Source organism: Podarcis cretensis (assembly GCF_951804945.1).
Source record: "Podarcis cretensis genome assembly, chromosome: 7".
Classification (NCBI taxonomy): domain Eukaryota; kingdom Metazoa; phylum Chordata; class Lepidosauria; order Squamata; family Lacertidae; genus Podarcis; species Podarcis cretensis.
Genome location: NC_137176.1, coordinates 26686255 through 26708686, shown reverse-complemented (window position 1 = coordinate 26708686; position 22432 = coordinate 26686255). Strand labels below are relative to the sequence as shown.

The 22432-nt window shown below is 42.9% G+C and overlaps 1 protein-coding gene across 3 annotated transcripts; it reads left to right on the top strand.

Moving 5' to 3' along the window:
* The first annotated feature begins 1042 nt into the window (after nt 1-1042).
* On the top strand, nt 1043-20906 carry IRF4 (interferon regulatory factor 4). Of its 3 annotated transcripts, none has more exons than XM_079985036.1 (8): nt 1043-1318; nt 6032-6218; nt 6643-6731; nt 8179-8320; nt 11880-11987; nt 12784-13137; nt 14305-14417; nt 17024-20906. In XM_079985036.1, the coding sequence occupies exons 1-8, from the start codon at nt 1079-1081 to the stop codon at nt 17165-17167; spliced, it is 1377 nt and encodes a 458-aa protein (XP_079841162.1). In that variant the 5' UTR covers nt 1043-1078; the 3' UTR covers nt 17168-20906. The 3 variants fall into 3 exon arrangements, with proteins under 3 accessions (XP_079841162.1, XP_079841161.1, XP_079841163.1); XM_079985035.1 differs by having other exon boundaries at nt 11877-11987; XM_079985037.1 differs by lacking the exon at nt 11880-11987.
* Nucleotides 20907-22432: the final 1526 nt, after the last annotated feature.

The window sequence follows — 22432 nt, the reverse complement described above, 5'->3', positions numbered from 1 at the left end:
AAGCGAAGGGGGAAAGGCCTCGGCGGGGGGTTTGAACAGAGAGAGAAAAAGGAGGGAGCGAGAGAGAGAGAGAGAGAGAGAGAGAGAGCAGGACGGCGGCCGGGGAGAGAGTGGAAGGGGCTTCTGTGAGTATGAGGAGAGGTGCAGCTCGTGCCAGCCGCGAGGAAGCCCAGAATAGAGGAAGGAAGCGGGGACGGATGAGCGTCTGCAGGAGAGGGAAGGCGACAGGGAAGTGGGAGCTGGGCGAGGCGCGGCTGTGGGCCATGTGGGCTGCCTGTCGGGAAAAAAAAACACACCAAAGACGGCTCTGAGGGGGGAGGAGTGCACAAAACGAAGCAGGCACACACGGAGAGAAAGAGAATTCGGCGTGTGCTCCGTCAGGGCGAAGTGTGACCAGGAGGGCGGAAGGGGAGGGGTGGAAAAACGCGAAGGTGAGGCGACGGCTTGGGCCGGCAGGTTCCTCAGGGGCAGCAGACACCCCTTCTCGCCCTTTCTATGCCCCTTGTCCTTCTCCCCTGGCGGGGAGGGCGGCACCATTTTGTGGCTCGCCTCAGGGGCCGCTCTGAGGTGTTTGCGAGGAGAGGAGGTGCGCGCGAGGGAGACGCGGCATAAGCGGGGACTACTCTGCGTTGGCGCCAAACGAGCGAACGGTCTCTCTGCTTCCTCGTGCACGGGTCTCTCTCTCTCTCTCACTCTGGATACCAGCAGTGATAACTTGACCCCGCCACCGTGGACGCCGTGAAGTGTGCATGGTGGCCCCGGCACCGAAATTTGTGGTTGCCCGACCCCTTCCTGGGAAATTTGGGGGTGGGGGGGTGCTTGGGAGCCAGCCGTGGTGGACACCGGCGCCCCCGACCTTCGCTCGCCCGCTAGCGAAAGGTGGGTGTGGAGAAGAAGTTCGCGCTTCTCCCGCTAAACTTGCGGAGCGGCGCGTTCTGTGGGCTCGAGAGAAAGGAGAGCCCCGAGGTGCTGAAGCGCGCGCCCGCCCGCCCGCGTGTCTGGCGCGTGGCACGTGACCCTTCTCCCTCCCGTCGGCAGGGGAGGCCCCGGAGCAGGCGACGTCGGCTGGGCGCGTGGCATGAACCTGGAGGGCGAGCGCGGCATCCACAGCACCAGCGAGGGCGGCGGCGGCGGCGGCGGGATGAGCTCGGTGAGCTGCGGCAACGGGAAACTCCGCCAATGGCTGATCGAGCAGATTGACAGCGGCAAGTACCCGGGCCTGGTGTGGGAGAACGACGAGAAGAGCATCTTCCGCATCCCCTGGAAGCACGCGGGCAAGCAGGACTACAATCGAGAGGAGGACGCCGCTCTTTTCAAGGTAAGGCGTTCGCCCCAGTTCAGGCGCGCGCCAGATTTCGCGATCCAGTGGCTCGGATCTCAGCCAGAGGCAAAGGGGCTGTTTGCATTTCCTTGCGCAAGTTTGGCTCCAGTCTCCCATCAGAAGCAAAGTGTGCATTTGCTTGGAAATGGCCCGTGCTTTTAAGTGGAACTGGTTCCAGATTTAGGGTCCGGTGCAGTTAGATGATTTAGGACCATTGGGTAAGGTACATGGAATTGGCTATTTTATTTTGTCAACAGTCTGCAGGGTAGATAGGACTGGAAGACAGGTTTGGCTGAGGCCGCTCAGTGAACTTCGTGGCTGATCTAGAATATGAACCCAGGGCTCATTAGTCCAACTCCACCCTCTGTCCACTTTCAGCCTCACTGGCAAATTCCACAAAGGTGCAGGGTCCTTCTCTAATAGCTTCTGTAACCTTTATCCTGTAACAAGTACATTTTCCCTAGCAGTAGAGGCACACCTGTGACTAGTTAAAGAAATATTAGATGTTCCCTAAACTGTGTGTAGACTCAAGAAACCAAGAGGTAGATTGGACTCTGCCCCTATTAGAATTGCTGGACAATGGAATTAGGAGGGTCTTTTATTTTAGGGCACTTCTTTTCTCCGACTTTAAGAGAGAAATTAAATGATCACCAGTCAATGATGAAATTATCTTTTCTACCCAACTAGCATCCTAGATGCTTCTGAATTAAAATTCCAGCCAAGCTGCTTTCCTGTCACACTTGAAAGAGTCCTTCCATGTTCCACAATTCCCTCTTCCTTATTTGATTAACTACCCCAAGGCGTGACTCTTTATGGCTGCAATGATGCTCTGAGTTGCACAAACTTGCATTCTGTAGACAGCAATGGAACTTGTGTACAGTTTTGAACAGGATTGCAGCCTTTGTCATTAAACTTCAGCAAGCACCATAATAACTGTTTAGCAAGACTTCCTTTCTAAAACTCCTTCCCTTGATTGTTATTGAATAGCATTACCTGGAGCAACACTGTTCCATTTCCGCTAAAATGAATGTAGCTAATTACTTTTAATAGTAACTCATTTTTAAAAGGAACCATTTACGCTACTGGTTGAATCCACAAGCAACACCTTCCCTCCTTGATTACTCAGCCTTAATGTTAAATGTTCGTATGGCTTTCTTAGCTTTGTGTACTGAACTCATACTGTGACATGGCTTTTTAAAAAGCCATCTCTTGACTTGAAAATAGTTTTTACCTTTTAGCTACCTGCAGATTCCAGTGACTAGACTGGACTTGGCAGAAGTTATTTCCACCTCAGCATGATACGAAACAAGAGTTCATAATTCCTGACTACAGTGGTACCTCGGGTTACAGACGCTTCAGGTTACAGACTCCGCTAACCCAGAAATAGTACCTCAGGTTAAGAACTTTGCTTCAGGATAAGAACAGAAATCACACAGTGGCAGCGGGAGGCCCCATTAGCTAAAGTGGTACCTCAGGTTAAGAACAGTTTCAGGTTAAGAACGGACCTCCAAAACAAATTAAGTACTTAACCCGAGGTACCACTGTACAGCACATCCAAAGGGTCACAGATTCCACATTCCAATTATGAAAGATGGAGTGGCTTTACACCCTTGCTCCCATCGTGTGCTGTCTGCAAGCAGGGCTCTTATTGAACTCTGCACCACACACAATGAGAAGACTAGAAGAAGCTGGGATCACATCTGCCACCATAGCTGCATTATTATTTTTTATATAGTGAGGGAGACCATAGCTGAGTGGTAAAGCATCTACTTTGCATGCAGAAGGTCCCTGGTTTGATCTCTGACATCTCAAAGTAGGGCTGGGGGAGACAACAGATGGACCAATGAATCTGACTTTGGTTAAAATACCTAAGGTCCTAAAAAATCCACCATTCCTTCTGCCTGCATAGAATCTCTGACATCTTTCTGAGAGGCAGTGTGGTATAGTGGTTAGAGCGCTGGACTAGACACAGGTTCGCATCTCTGCTCAGGCCTGAAACTTAACTGGGTGACTTTGGGCCAATCACACTCTCTCCGTCCAACCTACCTCACAGGGTAGTTGTGAAGATAATACAGAGAAGGGGAGCACTGTGTCCTTGAGCTCCTTGGAGGAACAAGGCGGGATAAAAATGTGTTAATAAATACACAAATAAAAACAGGAAGGCTTATAGGTGGTTAACTGCAGCCTGATTTATATATCTACAGTGGTACCTCAGGTTACATACGCTTCAGGTTACATACGCTTCAGGTTACAGACTCCGCTAACCCAGAAATAGTGCTTCAGGTTAAGAACTTTGCTTCAGGATAAGAACAGAAATCGTGCTCCGGTGGTGCGATAGCAGCAGGAGGCCCCATTAGCTAAAGTGGTGCTTCAGGTTAAGAACAGTTTCAGGTTAAGAACGGACCTCTGGAACAAATTAAGTACTTAACCCGAGGTACCACTGTATTATAATACAGTGCTTTCTCCACTCGCGAACTGCCTGCCATTCCCTCATTAACCTCTTTGAGCTTCTCACATCATGCTCACTTTTTCACCTTCCCAAACTCACTTCTGTCTTCTATTCTGAAGTCCTGCTTTGCACCCATTTTTACCTTCTCCCCTTGCCTTCACCTCCCCTTCCTTTTGTGTAACACACTCCTCTTGCACACAAACCACTTGCATGGTAACATTCTGTATCCTCCTCCCACACATTGCAACTACTAAGCACCCTTTTCGTCTTCTGCCCAGTTATGAAGCTACCCCCTCCTATTCTGCAGACTTTTAATGACCCTACTTACATCTTCAACCCCATTCCCATGCCTCTCACACCCTCCATCTGCATCCCAGCTATCACCTTTACTTCCTTTTCCCTGCCGCCCTCCTCCTTACTTTTCTCAACTCTTCCTTGCGCACAGAGCACTCCATTTTCATGCTTCCTCTCTCCTATTCTACACTCCCTTTGCACAGGGCTCTGTGTTCTTTCTTTCTCTCACGTGAAGCAGCTGAAGAATGGAAGAGGGAGAAGTTTGAGTACAGCAAGAAGGAAGATACACTGAAAGGGGGAAAAGTGGCTGTTTTAAACAGTGGCAGAAGTTTGAGTAAAGTGGGGAGTGTGTAAAAACTGAGAGGAAAATGGTGATTTTAAACAACAACAGTAAAGCAGGGATGGAGTAACAGTGAGGGTATTCTTTTTTAAAACAAACAAATTTTAACAAGAAGAAATAGCAGAGATGGGTACAACACAAAAGGTAACAGCAAAAATAAAACACAACAGAGCCTTTCCAAATTCCCTTATTACTGTACTCAAATATTGCTTTAAAATGCCAGTGTGGTGTAGTGGTTAAGAGCAGTAGACTCGTAATCTGGTGAACCGGGTTCGCGTCTCTGCTCCTCCACATGCAGCTGCTGGGTGACCTTGGGCCAGTCACACTTCTCTGAAGTCTCTCAGCCCCACTCACCTCATAGAGTGTTTGTTGTGGGGGAGGAAGAGAAAGGAGATTGTTAGCTGCTGTGAGACTCCTGAGGGTAGTGATAAAGCAGGATATCAAATCCAAACTCTTCTCTTTTTCTTCTACTACTTCCTCCCTCACATTGTCTTCCTCCCCTACCCGCTTGTTCTGCTTTTGCCTTTCTTTAAAATCACTACTTTGTTCCTCTCAGTGTTCCTCCATCCATGCTTTACTGAAACGTCTGCTGTTGTTTAAAGCACCCACCTTTCCTTACTTTCAGTGACTCTCCTTTCATGCTGTACTCAAACTTCTCCGTCTTCCATTCCTCAGCTGCTTCAGGCGAGAGAAACAAAGGACCTGGATTCCTCAAATATTCCAAAGTATCCTTATACAATGCCACTGTTTAAAATTGCTTCCCTCCCTCTCAATGTCCCTCCAAGCTATCCCACCATAAAGGTAAAGGTAAAGGTACCCCTGCCCGTACGGGCCAGTCTTGACAGACTCTGGGGTTGTGCGCCCATCTCACTTAAGAGGCCAGGGGCCAGCGCTGTCCGGAGACACTTCCGGGTCACGTGGCCAGCGTGACATCGCTGCTCTGGCCAGAGCCAGAGCCAGAGCCAGAGCCGCACACGGAAACGCCGTTTACCTTCCCGCTGGTAAGCGGTCCCTATTTATCTACTTGCACCCGGAGGTGCTTTCGAACTGCTAGGTTGGCAGGCCTATCCCACCATGACTTCATGCAAATTCAGAATTGTGATGCAGCATTACAGGTCCTTCAATGGATTGCATTTTTATCATATAAAAATTACACACACACACGCACACACATTTTATACACTATTGTTCTAAGCTGCCCTGTGCTCCATACTGGAGGAATGGCGGGATAGAAACTGTCTAATTCATAAGTGAAGAAATAAAACATGTTGTGGCTATTCCATGCTGTTTTGCAGTGAATTAAATAGCACAGAGCCTTTGCGAATGGCACAGGGTCTATATACTTCCTGTAGAACTGAAGTATCTACTATGAATCTAGAACGACATCTAGTTCTTTTACTGCAGTCTTCTCTGCTGGGTCCTGAAAAATTGCACTGTGCACTTTGGTTTGTAGCTGAACTATGACTAGGGAAGTGAAAATCCTATAGTGGCAGGGGAAAAGCTAGTGACAGTCCCATCAGAGAACTTCCACAATGAACACACGCAGCGTGCCATTTATATTGTTGAGTATAGGTATGTTTAAAGGAGTTTTTAAAAACAAGATGTTAACCACCATCAATATTTCCAGGCTTGGGCTCTGTTTAAAGGGAAGTTCAGAGAAGGCATTGATAAGCCAGATCCCCCCACCTGGAAAACAAGACTGCGGTGTGCTTTGAACAAGAGCAATGACTTTGAAGAACTCGTTGAAAGAAGCCAGCTGGATATATCAGACCCCTATAAAGTGTACAGAATAGTACCAGAAGGAGCAAAGAAAGGTAAGCCTGCATTATACAAAACAATCCCATTTATTGAGATGGTGCTGGGGTGGGGTGGGGATATGCAACAGCACTATAATTACTTTAAGCAATGAGGTTTGGGAAATTAAAAATCTAATGCTTGTTTATATAGGTTTACAATAGAAGCACCTAGGGTTCAAATAACTGATGCAGTTCTGCCTGATTCTGTAAGCAAATAAATTATACAATTTGGGTGATTTGCATTTATGTTGTCTTTTATCCTGATAAAGTTTTCCAGTGACAGATTTCTAGATTTATCCCCTATCTGTAAAGCGTACCAACAAACTTCGTGGCTATGAAGTAGACTGAAGCAGTAACAATGTCATTTTTAATGTGCAAGCTACTTTTCTCACAAGGTTCTTCAATATACACATGCGTAAATCTCCCTGTTTTATATACACAGGAGCAAAACAGCTTAGCATGGAAGATCCCCAAATGATTATGAATAATACTTACACCATGAACTCGTCTTACTCTGCACTACCACCTCAGGTATGTATAAATACATATATATATATAATATGGATGTATTTGAGCTTTGATGTCAAATGATGAACATGTACTGATACCATTGCTATTTCATTCCTTGATCTAGTGTGAGATTGAAAAAGAGTAGCAAAGAGTACAACTACAACTTAAATAATGTTCTCAAAGAGTTCATAGGTGTTGCTGTGATCCTTTTTTGTTGTTGTTGAATCCATACTATTAGCTCTTATTACATTTCATATATGTTTCATCATTTGCAGTTCAAGTATTCATCTTCATACATTTCAAATATTTACACCCCCCTGTAAATGTCATTTTAAAAAAAATTAATTAACGACGCTGGCTTTGCACCAATGCATCAGTTTTGTGTGCGCTTCCTCTTCCAAGGGGACCTTGGGTGCTGTATCTTCATTATTTGCAGGGGAGAACCTAAGGATCGATGGTGAAACACATCTTTTGTTTGCATAGAGTCCCATGTTCTACCCCCTGGCACCTGTACTCAAATAATCTCTGGTAGCAGGTTTTGGAGAGAACACTGTGCAAGACTCTGGAGAGCATTTTGTGTTTGGACATTTTGAGGATGGGATGTAGTCCGGGTGGGGAAGCTGAAGATTCTGTCTGCAATTGACTATAACTAAAACCATTATATGGGGACACGGGTGGCGCTGTGGGTTAAACCACAGAGCCAAGGGTTTGCTGATCAGAAGGTTGGTGGATCGAATCCCTGCGACGGGGTGAGCTCCCGTTGCTCGGTCCCTGCTCCTGCCAACCTAGCAGTTTGAAAGCACATCAAAGTGCAAGTAGATAAATAGGTATCACTCCGGCGGGAAGGTAAATGACGTTTCCGTGCGCTGCTCTGGTTCACCAGAAGCGGCTTAGTCATGCTGGCCACATGACCTGGAAGCTGTACGCCAGCTCTCTCGGCCAGTAAAGCGAGATGAGCGCCACAACCCCAGAGTCGTCTGCGACTGGACCTAACAGTCAGGGGTCCCTTTACCTTAAAACCATTATGTGATGTGTGGGACACCATAGCCTGACCCTGCACACTTTATTCATGGCTAAGTAACTGGTTTGACAGCACTGGAAGGACCACATAGCTGCTTTGAGAGCTCATTGGTCAGAGGACCTTTCTTCTCCTGCAGCATATGAGAACATTATTTTTGTGTGTAGTTGTGAGGATCACAACTATTCTGAGATTTTGGACCCCTACTCAGAGCTGTTTGCCTGACTTGCATGCCATATAAGATCTGTCAATGCCTCCCCCATCCTCTTTTGTTATTTTGTATGATTGCTTTTGGCCACACATACCTGCTTTTTGCAAATGGCATTGTGAATTGACATACTTTGCTGATGTGTTTTCTTTCTCCTTCTTAGAACTGTGATGGAAAACATTTTTTAAAAAATGCATTAAAAAAACAACACCACATTATGTAATATTTCGTTAAACATGCAGGTGCCAAGCTACATGGTGTCTCATGACCGTAATTGGAGGGACTATATGCCAGAGCAGTCACACCCCGATATCTCCTACCAGTGTGCAAGTGTTCCTTTTGCAGCTCGCAACCACCATTGGCAAAGCCCAGCATGTCAGAACGGTAAGAAGATTCCAGTGTTTTTAGACAGAGCTGTATCTGGTGGTTATTTAAATTGTGAAAGAAGTTGTGGTTCCTGACCCAGTGGCTGTGCCCATGGGGTTGTGAACAAGGTGCTCCTGAGTAAAGCGGATTTCCTCATTCATTTAATTAGAAGACACTGCTCAGTATATCCAGCACTTTGTGTATGTAAACATCCCCTCTTCATTGAAATGAATGGGGAAACCTTGGGAAGTGGGAAAACTCTATATGTGCATTCCACTGTTGGAAGAAAGTACAATGGTATGAATGAGATTAGGCAGCCAAAAGTAAGGACTTTAAAATGTCATTTAAGGGATAGGCAAGCATTTGCAAGAGCCTCTCACTGAAATCAATTGGACTTGCAGAAGTGGTTAACTTTGGAGCATGTTCTAAGGTTCCATTACAATGAGCACTCAGTATAAGAAAATGGTGCAATCTCCACAGGGGTGTGGAGTGCTTTTGCTTTGAAGATTCAGAATAATGGACGAGGCAAAGTAGGTAAGTCAAATGGGCCTATTTCTGATGGTGCACATAATGAAAGCTTTTCCGTGTTGACAAAACTGATGTTATTCTGCAGCATAAGAGCCAACCCCTAGGGGCTGAGGTCTTTTTGACTCCCCAAAATAAAATATTTCAGGAGGCCAGGGCCCTCTAAATTTCATGGGCATTGCTATTCAAATGGTGTGCGTGCACCGCATCATGTGATCAATTATGTACTGTATCCTCTAGTATTTTAGCCAAGTTGGCACCCCTGTTCTGCATAGTAGGGTCACCAACATGGTGCATGCAAGCACACCTATGCCTGCCAAAGCTTTTCCTGGTGCCCACAGTAACCCCTCCTCACACCATACCCATTGTAGTCAGGCCTGAAAGAAGACTTCTTTCCTTTCTGTTGCAACCCAAAAAAATCACTCTCCCCCTCCTGCAATTAGTTTTTTTAAAAATAAAATAAAGTACTATAATACTATAATACTATACTATACTATACTATACTATACTATACTATAGTACTATAATATGCAGGTGGCGCTGTGGGTTAAAGCCTCAGCGCCTAGGGCTTGCCGATCGAAAGGTCGGCGGTTCGAATCCCTGCGGCGGGGTGCGCTCCCGCTGCTCGGTCCCAACGCCTGCCAACCTAGCAGTTCGAAAGCACCTCCGGGTGCAAGTAGATAAATAGGGACCGCTTACCAGCGGGAAGGTAAACGGCGTTTCCATGTGCGGCTCTGGCTCTGGCTCTGGCCAGAGCAGCGATGTCACGCTGGCCACGTGACCCGGAAGTGTCTCCGGACAGCGCTGGCCCCTGGCCTCTTAAGTGAGATGGGCGCACAACCCCAGAGTCTGTCAAGACTGGCCCGTACGGGCAGGGGTACCTTTACCTTTACCTTTTACTATAATAGAAGGCTTTCCCTAAGCTTAATTGTGTGTGTGTGTGTGTGTGTGTGTGTGTGAGAGAGAGAGAGAGAGAGAGAGAGAACTTCCTAGAGTGGGTTAACCAGTTCCTGCTCAGCCGCACTCTCCAGGAAGATGACGCCCCTCCCCTTGCCAAAAACAAATTAAGCTTGAAAAAAGGCTGAAACACTGTTCCAAGCCAAAGTGTTGGAGGGCAGATGGGGTTGTGAATGGATGGTTGTGGGGCATGTATATTTGCATGGCTATGGGGTGTGCATAGAATCATAGAATTGTGGAGCTGGAAGGGACCGTGAGGGTCATCTAGTCCAACCCCCTGCAATGCTGGAATCTTTTGCCCAGCGTCAGGATCGAACCAATGGTCGTTATATTAAGAGTTTCATGCTGTACCAAATGAACTATGCCAGCTGCCTGTGTGGTTGAAGTACGGTGCCAATGCCTATTACTCAGGTTTCCAAAATTGGCAATCGCTGCTCCAAGAGCTTCAGAAACATGGAATGTGTTCAGTGAAGCCTGTCAAATAAAAGCATATTGCTTTATTAATTTTTGGCTTCCCTCTTGCATCTACTAGCCCATGAGTGAATCTGGCTGATTTCAATGCAATACAAAGATACATTATAAATGAACAGATATTTAAGGCACAATGATACACCCCCAAGTCAACCACTTCTCTAAGTCCTATTGAATTCTGTGGGAGAGTTTATCACTTAGATGCTTTTGCATCTCTTTCGATCCTAACCATGAATCATTAAAGCTGAATGCCTTAAGGATTTCCTAGCTCTGTGACATCACAAAGCCAGCTGATCCTATGCAAAGTAGGTTTTAGTTTTAAACTTGCACAACTGGGCATTCTTGCTTTTTCTTTTTCTTTTTTCTTCTTCTTTAGCGCTTAGCCTAAGTACCGGTAGATTTGGTGAAAGCAATCTAGTGAAAGCATTCCATACTGCTCCCAATGCTGTATAAATGTTAAATCTGCCTTCACTCTAAGGCTGAAAGCCTGTGTGATGTAGTACAGTAATTAGAGGGCTGAATTAGGATTAGAGTGACCCAGGTTCAATTCCCATTCCACCATAAAATTTACTGGGTGACGTTGGACCAGTCACTATCTCCCAGCTTGGCCTCCCTCATAGCAGTGCTGCCAATTCCAGGCGGCCATGGGGGCCCAGGCACCCACATTTTTTTTTTTGCTGTGGGTGCCCAGCCTCTGCCCCCTGCCCATACCGCCTGCTGCCTTGCCTCTGGTGCTGTGGCACTGCAGCAGCGACTGGCCCCGTGCTCTGCTGCAGGGTCTCTGTTGGGGCTCATTGCAGCTGCAGACATGCTTCCAGAGTGCGACTACTGCTGCAGCAGGCCCCAATAGAGGCCCTGCGACAAAGGTGCAGGCCCTGGGCCAGTCACCACTGTGGCAACAGAGCGCACATGCGCCATAACATTGCATTGCGGTACGGCATCACAGCGTCACATTATGACATCACAGCGTGCATGCGCTGGGCACCCACAGTCCGGGGCCCGAGTTGGCACTACTGCCCCATAAGGTTGTTATGAGAATAAAGTGGATAGAACCACACGTGCCACTTTGAGCACTTCGGAGGAGCAAAATACTAAACACATTTACTAGAAAATAAGCCCCTGAAGTCAATCCCAGTGCCATGCCCCTTTTGGAGTCATGCAATGGTTTAAAGCAGCCTTTCTCAACCTGTGGGTCCCCAGATGTTGTTGAACTACAACTCCCATCACCCCTAGCTAGCAAGGCCAGAGCTCAGGGGTGATGGGAGTTGTAGTCCAACAACATCTGGGGATCCACAGATTGAGAACCGCTAGTTTAAAGCATCCATGAGGTACCACTTAGTGCGAGGAAGTACAGAAGCACCAAGGGATCCATCTCTGCAGCCATCACAAGGCCCTCCAAACTCAGCCGAAACATCCAGAGTCCAGGAGAAGGGAAGCATCTGCCAAGGTTTTCATAAACTACCTGGGAGCACTGCTGAAAGACAGCATATAAACAAACAAACAAAATGTGTTCAGGTCGAAATGGAAGGTGAATTTCTCAGACTGGAGGGAGAAAGCCTTCAATGGATTTTGGACCACTTGGCAACATATTTTGTGAACAGAAACTTTTTGTTTGTGAAAGCAGGTTGTCAGGTAACTGGAACCTTTTACGCTTGTGCGCCACCCGAGGCACAGACTCCTGGGATCCCAATAGAGCCGAGCATAAGGTCTGGTGAAGCTCTTCCATTGTCAGGTATATAAATAATTCAACAACTGGCAAGTAACATTGAATTCATGAGAGCCCTCTCATAACTTTCCAGATAAGTTTCACACACACAAACACACACACACACCCCCTTTCCCCGTGAGCTCAAATGAGACCATCAATGTTTGGTTCTCTGATTTGGTTTAAAAAAATGTAAGGTGAATACAGGGTGTGCATAAATGTTGGTTGTGCACATATATATGAAGTGTGGAGAATGTTCACAGACAACATGAACAAGGAATTTTGTGCAGTGCCTAGTGAATGTGCGTGGGTTATCTTGGTGTTATCTTGGTGTAAGGGTGGCTGATTTCACTAACTATAGCTCTTGCTGCCCGTACCTACAGCACAGCAGCCATATTTATTACTTGTTCCAATACTCCACCACCAAAAAAACCCCCATGGAACAGCTACCTGTCAGTTATCAAGTAGCCTGCAATTTGACTTGGCCAACAAGCAAGGCTACTGCATAGCTCAACTCAGTGAATCATAGGAATCACAATGCCAATACCCTCACAACCAGCATTTCCCCAGCTAATCTGCCGTAAGGCACAATCTTACACATGTTTAAGTCCCACTGTGCTTAATTTCCTAGCAAGTGGTTTTAAAATTGTATATGCATTCTCAGGTTCAAAGTCTGCCACTGAAAAGTGGTTTGAAGCCACATCTCTGAGATGCTATGTGTAACTCAACCTCAACGCTTCTTTGCTTCCTTGTAGACGTTACATGACATGCCATTGTCTGGTGTCCAATGGTTAACAACAATTTTGCATAAATATGCTTTCAGATTGTCGATTGCACATCTGTCTATATTACCATGAAACTCTTGTGAAAGAAGTCACTACTTCAAGTCCTGAAGGGTGCAGAATATCTCATGGCCAAAGTTATGAGGTCAGCGGGCTGGACCAAGTTCTTTTCCCTTATCCGGAAGATCACAACCAGAGGAAAATAACTGAAAAATCCTTAAGCCACCTGGAAAGGGGAGTAATACTCTGGATGACACCTGACGGACTCTATGCTAAGAGACTTTGCCAAAGCAGGATCTATTGGGATGGTCCTCTGGCATTTTGCAATGACAGGCCTAACAAATTGGAAAGGGAGCAGACATGCAAACTTTTTGATACTCAGCAGTTTTTGTCAGGTACGTATGTTACAGTCATAAATGCATCCTTGTAGGTTGTGTGATGCAAGCTGCTTCTTTTGTCATAGCAGTGGGTTTCAGAAGGAGTTGGATGCACATTCACTCTATTTGACCATAGCATGAGCTGAAATATTACCTAATTTGCTAAAAATTTCTAATTAGCCTTCACTTGAGAAATGTAATGTCGACTCACCAGTTGTCCTACTGTCGGCTAATAATGCTCCTCACACACATTTTTTTTTGCCTGCTCTTCAGTGGTGCAATATTTCAGAAGGTTTTTATTTCTTATCTTATCTGCATTCTTAAATGCTCCTTTAGTCTTTGGTGTCCAGGGTGCTAACACTTTCATTTATACAGTATGTGTAACTTTTGGTATGTACAACACTGGCTGTTTTGCAATGAAAATAACATTGATATAAGATTGTGCAGCTTCAGGTTTTACTTTGGTGAGATCAAATGGGCTAATATAAACACATCCGCTTAATTAGAGACTGTGATATGTGGACCGGATATAGAAACAACTGGACTGAAATGAACATTTCTTATCTCCAGCACATTTGAAAGTGGAATATTTTAAACAGATTATTTAGTGGGTTTTTTTTTTTTTAATGGAAGCACCATTTTATAGATTTGCCTTTTTGGATTCCAATAGTCTTTATTGTAAAATCCCTATCAACCCCCAGTTATACAATTTTGAGTGAACAAATAATAAATTGTAACTCCGCTAAAGGCATGTGGGAAACTTGTGTCTTCTCCATACATATTTTAGAGGTTCTCCTCTAAAATCTGGGGTCTTTTCTGAAAGCCAGCCAGCTCTGGTTTATCCCAGCTTGAGGGTAAATACAGACAACCATGGCATACTGGAAGCACTCAATAAACTGGAAACAGTAATGTCCTGCCAAATTGAGAGAAATTTTGTTACGCTTATGTAGCTGATCAGAAAGCTGGAAAACCAGGGAAATTTACAATTTTTAACATGGCTGGATAGGATGTTGCAGATATTTACTGATTTGGATTCTAGATTTTGTTAGGTCTTTTGCCATCCTCATTGCCACAGGATCTTTTAATCAGTAATATAGGCTGATTTTCCATGATATTTGTTTTTCTGCCATAGCTCTGAAGTTTAGTCCTACATAATAGCTTGAGTATTTTCTGTTGGCTTTTCAGAACTACAAGTATTTGCCCACCATGGGCGGCCGTTGCCTAGATTCCAGATTGTGTTGTGTTTCGGTGAAGAGTTTCCAGATCCACAAAGGCAAAGAAAACAAATTACAGCCCATGTAAGTATAAATTATTTGATTTGCTGGAATCTTGGGGCATGCAAATATATTAAAGGGGGTAAGGTGAATGCTTAAAGTGAATTAAGTTAATCCAGTATATTCAAATAAGGTTGAAAAGGAGCATTGAAATGAAATGTAAATCACCACTCTTACAGCTAGGCAGTACAGTATAACTGAAACTTCCTTAAGTATGATAATCACCTGGAAATATGCAACACCAGTTTCTGAGTGATTCACATCTGTGATTACGCTTTTGATTTAAGCTAAATGTTACAACAATTCAAATATTCTGAAATTGGAAACCACAGTTTATTTCAATACTGCTAAATAAACTAGACATGAACTATAAAGAGGGGCCTTTTGGCTTGCCACCAATTATTTGCACTGTGTTGGTGTTTTTATAGGATTCTACAAAGCTGTAATAAATGATGCTTTGAGCACAGTGGATGAGTGGAAATCTCACCCCCTTACTTCCATAGTGATTCCCTCCTCCCACTTACCAAGTTCTCCCTACATTCTGTGTCCTTACAGCTAACGCCTTTCATCCTCCTTTATTTAGGGCTATTTAGCCTATAATTCACAAAGCTGTTAAGCCAGAACATCAGTGCACCAGTCGCCTAAATGGCTTACTTAGAATGTGAATCAGGTTGTTAATTGTGCATTCTATTATAAACACTACTAAGAAACATTCAGCAGAAGAATAAGCTGTACAAGATCACATTATTTGACTAAGGTGATCTTGGAGAAATAAGATAATCTATGTTTTGAGCTTCAGCGTAAGCAGTTTTGAAGTACACGTAATACCTGCAATTATCATATGAGTTACAGTGGTTCCTTGGGTTACAGACGCTTCAGGTTACAGACGCTTCAGGTTACAGACTCCGCTAACCCAGAAATAGTACCTCGGGTTAAGAACTTTGCTTCAGGATGGGAACAGAAATCGTGCGGCGGCAGCGGGAGGCCCCATTAGCTAAAGTGGTACCTCAGTTTAAGAACAGTTTCAGGTTAAGAACGGACCTCCAGAATGAATTACGTTCTTAACCCGAGGTACCACTGTAACTTTGTCCTGAAAGCTGTGTGTCAATGTAGCGCTGAGTGACTCCTTGCATGAGTGGATTGACTTCTGCCTGCACAACGGGACTCCCCCCCCCATCCTCCCCCCTTTGCCAACTAAATCTGTTTTCTCTGGAGCTGATTTGGGGGTGGTGCAGGGCATGTGCAGGGGAAGGAGTGGGGAAATCCCATTGTGGGTAGAAATAATTTTACTCGTAGATTTAAGTAGATACCACCCTATGTTTGGTTGCGGGTCTTTTCTCTCTCTTTTTTACAATTTCTGCTGCAACTATCAACTGTAAAAGTTGACAATGTGAGGAAGATTTAGCTCTTATTGCAACTGATCAAGTAGGCAATTCACATAGTGAAGAGGAATAACATTTCAAACATCCCTACCACTAGGGATGCCTGTGTGGAGTTTTTGCTATCTCCAGGGCTCTGCAGGAGCTCCATACTTTTAGAAAGACCATGTTCAGCAAGGGAAAATATATTTTTGTCGTCATTCCCTGTAGGCAGTAGATGTTTCAGGTCAATGTTAGTCCAAGACACATAAAGGATCTCAGACCTGGTATGTTCTGAAGCCTGCACTTGCACATGTGTATAGGCTTCTGTGTACATGAAACTGTAGTAGAATGCTGGACAACGCCATGCCTGTTTCTTAGAAACAAGTCCTGCTGATTTCTGTGGGCCTTGTTCCTAGTATGTATGTACAGTAGTACCTCTGGTTACATACTTAATTCATTCCGGAGGTCCGTTCTTAACCTGAAACTGTTCTTAAACTGAGGTACCACTTTAGCTAATGGGGCCTCCCGCTGCCGCCGCGCGATTTCTGTTCCCATCCCGAAGCAAAGTTCTTAACCCGAGGTACTATTTCTGGGTTAGCAGAGTCTGTAACCTGAAGCGTCTGTAACCTGAAGCGTCTGTAACCTGAAGTGTCTGTAACCTGAAGCGTCTGTAACCCAAGGAACCACTGTAACTCATATGAAAATTGCAGGTATTACGTGTACTTTGAAACAACTTACGCTGAAGCTCAAAACATAGATTATCTTATTTCTCCAAGATTACCTTGGTCAAATAATGCGATCTTGATCAGCTAATTCTTCTGCTGAATGTTTCTTAGTATTGTTTATAATATACAGTTGTTTATAATTAACAACCTGATTCACAACCTAATTAATCCATTTAGGAGACTGCTGCACTGATGTTCTGGCTTAACACCTTTGTGAATTATAGGCTAAATAGCCCTAAATAAAGGAGGATGAAAGGCGTTAGCTGTAAGGACACTGAAGCGTATGTAACCCGAGGTACCACTGTATATGATTGCTACTGGAAAGAAGCATGTGCTGATAAACTTCAGTATCTTCAGCAAGTCCATTGGAATTGACAAAACTAGACAGAACACAAATGAAATGCTTTCTAATGTGGAACTCCGTTGACTTGTTATGATATATATATATATATATATATATATATATATATATATATATATATATTCAATATGAATGAATCAGACCATCTGGCTATGTGTCCCATTAACCTTTCTATCTGTTAAGGTTGAGCCCATGTTTGCAAGGCAGCTATACTACTTTGCACAGCAAAACACTGGACCTTTTCTAAGAGGCTATGATATACCAGAACAAGTCACCAGTTCAGAAGACTACCATAGAGCTCTCCATCATTCCTCTGTTCCAGAATAAGCATGTGAAAATCGGTGCCTTGAAGCATCGTGTTGGATGTTATGCCTAATGCAAGAATCGTTGGTTCACAGCTACGTGTTATAAGTAAATGCTTGGATTTCCCCTGGGAAATGAACAACAACAACAATTAAGTTCAAAGAATGGTTGTGGTCAAGCCTAAAAATATATTACAATGGACATATGCTCTCCTCCCTCCTTTTTTTGGATTGCTGTACCTCAGATTCTAACACTGGGGTTAGCGGTGGAAACTGACAAAATACTTCCTATGTTTACATTTTCTTAAAGGGAGGCAGTGTCTTATAGATGACTTGAACTTATTTCAGACTCTTAATTATTTATTTGATTAGACATCTCAGGGCAAGAATTCCTAGACCGAAGCAGCAGCTTACTTAAGATATAAGGGGGTACTCAAAAGCACATTATTCAACGAAATGGAATTATTCTGTAATTTTTATAAGTATACTATTTCAAAAACATCTATATAGTCTTTAAAGAAAGTTGCAGTGTACAGGTGTATGGTTTTTTAAAAAAAAGAACTATAATTTCTGACATTTTTTCACGTTTTTAAAAAATGTATATTGTCGCTCTTTTGAAAAATGGACATGTGCAGCACACTCTGCATCAGGATTATTCCTAGGATAAATGTTTTATTATCATGCTATGTTATTTATGCCATTATATGTCATTTTCATAAAACTCATTTAATGCTTAGTAAGCAGTCAAAGCTTCTTTCCAATAACTGCTGGATTTGCTGTGCAATCTTATACATGCCTACTGAGAGTTCAGTAGTACTTGCTCCCAGGGTACGTATGTATAGTCCTGCAGCCTCAGGCATTTTAAAAAACAATTACCAAAGAGTGAAACACGTGTTTGCACAAGATTTAAGATGAATCAGTGTAAATCTATATACAAACCGATTGTGAACTCACAAGCGCACTATAGTTTAATTTGAGCCATCTAAGCACTCAAAACAGTTTTTGGACAAATTCACAATTGACTTTATTGTCAGAATTATTTCTTCTGAGTGATAATGTTGACAGACGTTGGCACTCATTCAGGACAGAGTTAAGTGCTCCGGTTACATAAGTAACTAAGTGACCACAAGTGATTTCCTTTTTTTAATATTAAAATTTATTGAATTTCAAAAAACAAAACACAAAAAAACACAAATCAACACACATTTTCCTTAATGTTTTGACTTCCCACCCTTACCTCCATGTTGTTTTTCTTTCCATCACTATTTTAATTTTAAAAGTAAAGGAAGGACTGAAATTTCAGGTTATTGGTTATTTGCTTGATCAGACATGTCAGTATCAAAGCAGCATATTCTAATGAATCATAGGAAATAGTCATCAAGATCCCTTCCTTCCTTAAAAACTATTTGTAGGTGTGTGTTTTTTCCTGCATTGAAGTATTAAAATTAAAAATGTGTTCTACTTGAATTTCTAATCAGGGACAAATTGTATATTTTTATACAATTGGCAGAAGACCCATGTTTTAACCCCCCACCCCCTGAATTTATACATCTTAAAGATGCATGATGCCTTGGGATATAATATCCATTTTCTTCTCCTAAATAGCTAGTCCTATCACCTGGCACATTTTTCCTGATGTATTTAGGCTGCAATCCTTACCATGCTTACTACAGAGTTGGTTCCATTGACATTGCGGGACTTACTTCTGAGTAAACATGCATATGACTGTACTATTAATCTTATTCAGCTTGAAAAATTGATAGGCGCTGCATAGCTGTTTGGTTATATTCAGGCATATACATTTGTGGTGTTGATCCATTCAGCGAACAAGCACATTCTCTCTCTCTTTTTCTCTCTCATGTGTGACAGACCTTTTTTTTTTTTGCTTGCAGCCGCCTCCCCTTTATTTTGTTGGTTGTATAAAGAAATGTTATTTCTGAATTCCAGTTATGAAATGCGGCTTGTGTTTAGTTTTCAAAGGCTTGATGACTACATCTTTTTCTCAAACAAGGCCGTGTGAGATCTATGTTTATAGCACACTGGTTCATAATTCACTACTTGGAGGACAGCCCTATTGATTTGAATGGAAGATATTTCCAAGTGGTACAAAAAGCACTTCAGTGGCAACTGTGGAATAAATGTATATATAAATGGAAAATGCTGGTGCGTGCTGTGAACTACTTCAGACTGGATTCGAACACTTTTATCTAAGGTGGCATACAGGTTTCCATAGCATGAGCACTTTGTGTGTGCGTTTTTTCTCCTACAAATAAGGAACTGAGCCAACTTTCAACTGAATGGACACTCCTGCTGTTTTTTAAGAGGGTTCTTCTGTAGTAGAAAAGAATGGGAAAGATGGCCAACTGAACTAGTAGCGTTCAGTTTGCTGTCCAGTACATCTTTCAAATGACTTTTACAGGCATAGGAACTCAGGCCTGAGCTAAGGGAGGAATGAGCAGTAATTTTGATTTCCAAGATATTTCTGTATACAGCCTAGTCTTCACTATAAGGAGTTGCAAAGGTTACCAAGAACCAAATTGTGTTTTGAATATCCAAGGTAGAAGGGAGTGCTTTTTCCTACTGATTCATTTATGCAAATTGAGTTTTTGCAGTGTCTTATCTTATGGGGTATTTTTAGCATTGGAAGGAAGCTCAACGTTAGCAATTTGTTTTAGGATTGCCAATACTTTTTGGGGAAAGGTATGGAAACCACAGTTGGAAATGGCTTTGGCAAATGTGATATATGCAAATAGCTGTGTTCCAGAATCCAGAAAAGTGATGCCTGTATTATTTCAATGGGCTGCAATATTTGTTTGTATATAAATACAAATGAACTTTGGAAGACTGCAGTTTTGAGCCAAGGAATCCATTTTCTGCTTACTATTTTGTTCAAAACCACCCTTTTCCAACTGCCCTACCCACACTGTTCCACATATGTGCCCGGCTTCTATGTGGAACACATTGGGGAGAAAAGCCACTGGGGAGAAGGAATTTTGAGCAGAAAAAGAGATGTCAAAAAAAGGGATGAGAAGCTCTGTTTCCATTCACCCACCCTCGGTTCAAAATCTGCTCATCAATTTGAAGTTGCTTGCCAATTAAAAGAGGTCAGGCTGATGTAACAGACCTTTCTGTGTAATGTTGAGTTTGCCCTTAAGCAAAAGCTTAAATCTCAAAATTATTTGGGTTTTGTTGGTTCATGCCTTCTGTATTGTTCTGAGGTGCAGTGTTTACAATTTCTAACCACATTTCTTTTTTAAGCAAGTTCCATAGCTCTTAAACGAAACTTCCTTTTAAGTATTTGGGATCACAGGTGTGCTCAGAGTATTTAGTTTCAAGCTTTTATTTTGTCTAGTTTCTGCAGGAGCAGCCGAGGAAGGTAGTAATAGAACAGACAGAAATACTGGATCAAGTTGATTATGTATGGTACCTTGGTTTAAGAACAGTCCGGTTTAAGAACGATTTGGTTTACAAACTCTGCAAAACCGGAAATAGTGTCTTGGTTTGAGAACTTTATCTTGGAATCCGAACAGTGGAAGGGCTCTGGCGGCAGGAGGCCTCATTAGGGAAAGTGCGCCTCAGTTTAAAAACAGTTTCGCTTTAAGAACGGACTTCCGGAATGGATTAAGTTCGTAAACCGAGGTACCACTGTATTGGCTAGTAGTAGAACAGAGCTATAAATGTACTAATAATTGTGAAAAAAGAAAGCTGGATTTTTGAGACATTGTTTGAAATGTAATATTGTATAATAAAGTGATGAATTTTTAGTCTCTTTTCCAGTGTTGCTTTCAAACACATCAATGGCTGAAAGGGGGGGGGGGGCTTCTGAACAACTTCCTGTTTCTGTTCAAATTCTGCTTATATCCTCTTGAGGTCTACTTTCTTCCTGCTGTTGATATCTCATCTCAAGTCTTTTAGCAGCTCATAAGAATGTAAGTAGATTCCTGCTAGATAAGACAGAAAGACCATCTAATCTAGCATCCAATTCTCCCAGAGACCAGCTAAGACATGAATGAAGGGTATGAATGAAGCATCATTCTCCCCACTTGCAACTAGGGTTCAGAGGCATATTGCCTTGGCTACTAGAGCTAGTTACAGAACCATCACAGCTAGTAGCCTAGCCTTACCCTCCATGAATTTGTCTAAACCCATTTTAAAGTCATCCAGGTTGGTAGTCATTACTATATATTGCGGTAGTAAATTCCATTGTTTTATGCAATCATATACACTTATCTCTCTCTTCTTCGTTTTTTTACTTTTATTGATAAATGCAATACTTAGAAACACAAACCAGAACACTAAACACACTTATTATACATAGATACATACACCTCTCAACTTAGATTACAAAAAAGAAAACAAACATACAAACTAAAAATACAGACATAAATTTTGACTTCCTTCCACCTATATGTGGCTTTCTTTGGTTTTTTCCCCTTCTTTTCACTGTGTTGTCAATATTATTTTTGACTATCTCATCTTATACCCATTTCTTCTTAATTTTTTAACTCTATAAGTTTCATTCATTGCATATTGATATATTAATACCCGAACAATATTTTTTGATGTATTCCTTCACGCAAGTCCCCTCCTCTATCAGTTTTTGGTCTGACTGGCCTCTTACCACTGCTGTAAGTCTTGCTGATTCTATATATTCACAAAATCTTATTTGCCATTCTCTTATTGAGGGAGTTTTTTCTCCCTTCCCATTTTTTGCTACAATCATTCTGGCCGCAACAGTTGCTTATGAGAAAACTTTTTACCTAGCAGCAGAAATGTCAGTAGATATAATTCCAAAAGGTGCACCTCTGTATTTTTTTTACATGATATTTTAAGCATTTTTTAAAGTTCCTCTTGAATGTCACTCCAAAATTGTTTAATATACACATACTCCCACCCCATAGCAATCATATACACTTCTCTTGGACTCCACCTCATCTAATTCAATAGGGCTTTGTCGTAAACGTATGGGATTGCACTGTAAGTCTTCAAACCTATGTACAGTTACCTGGGGATAAGCTCCATTAAAGATAACAGGGGCTTACTTCTGAGAAAACATGCATAAAACAGAATTGTAGAGTTGGAAGGGACCCAAAGGCTCATCTTGTTGAACCCACTGCAATGCAGGAATCTCAGCTAAAACATCCTTGGCCAGCCAACCTCCGCTGAGAAACCTCCAAAGAAGGAGAGTCCACAACCTCCCAAGGGAGACCATTCCGCTGTCAAACAGCTCTTACTGTCAGAAAGCTCTTCCTGATGTTTATTTGGAATCTTTCTTGTAACTTGAAGCCAT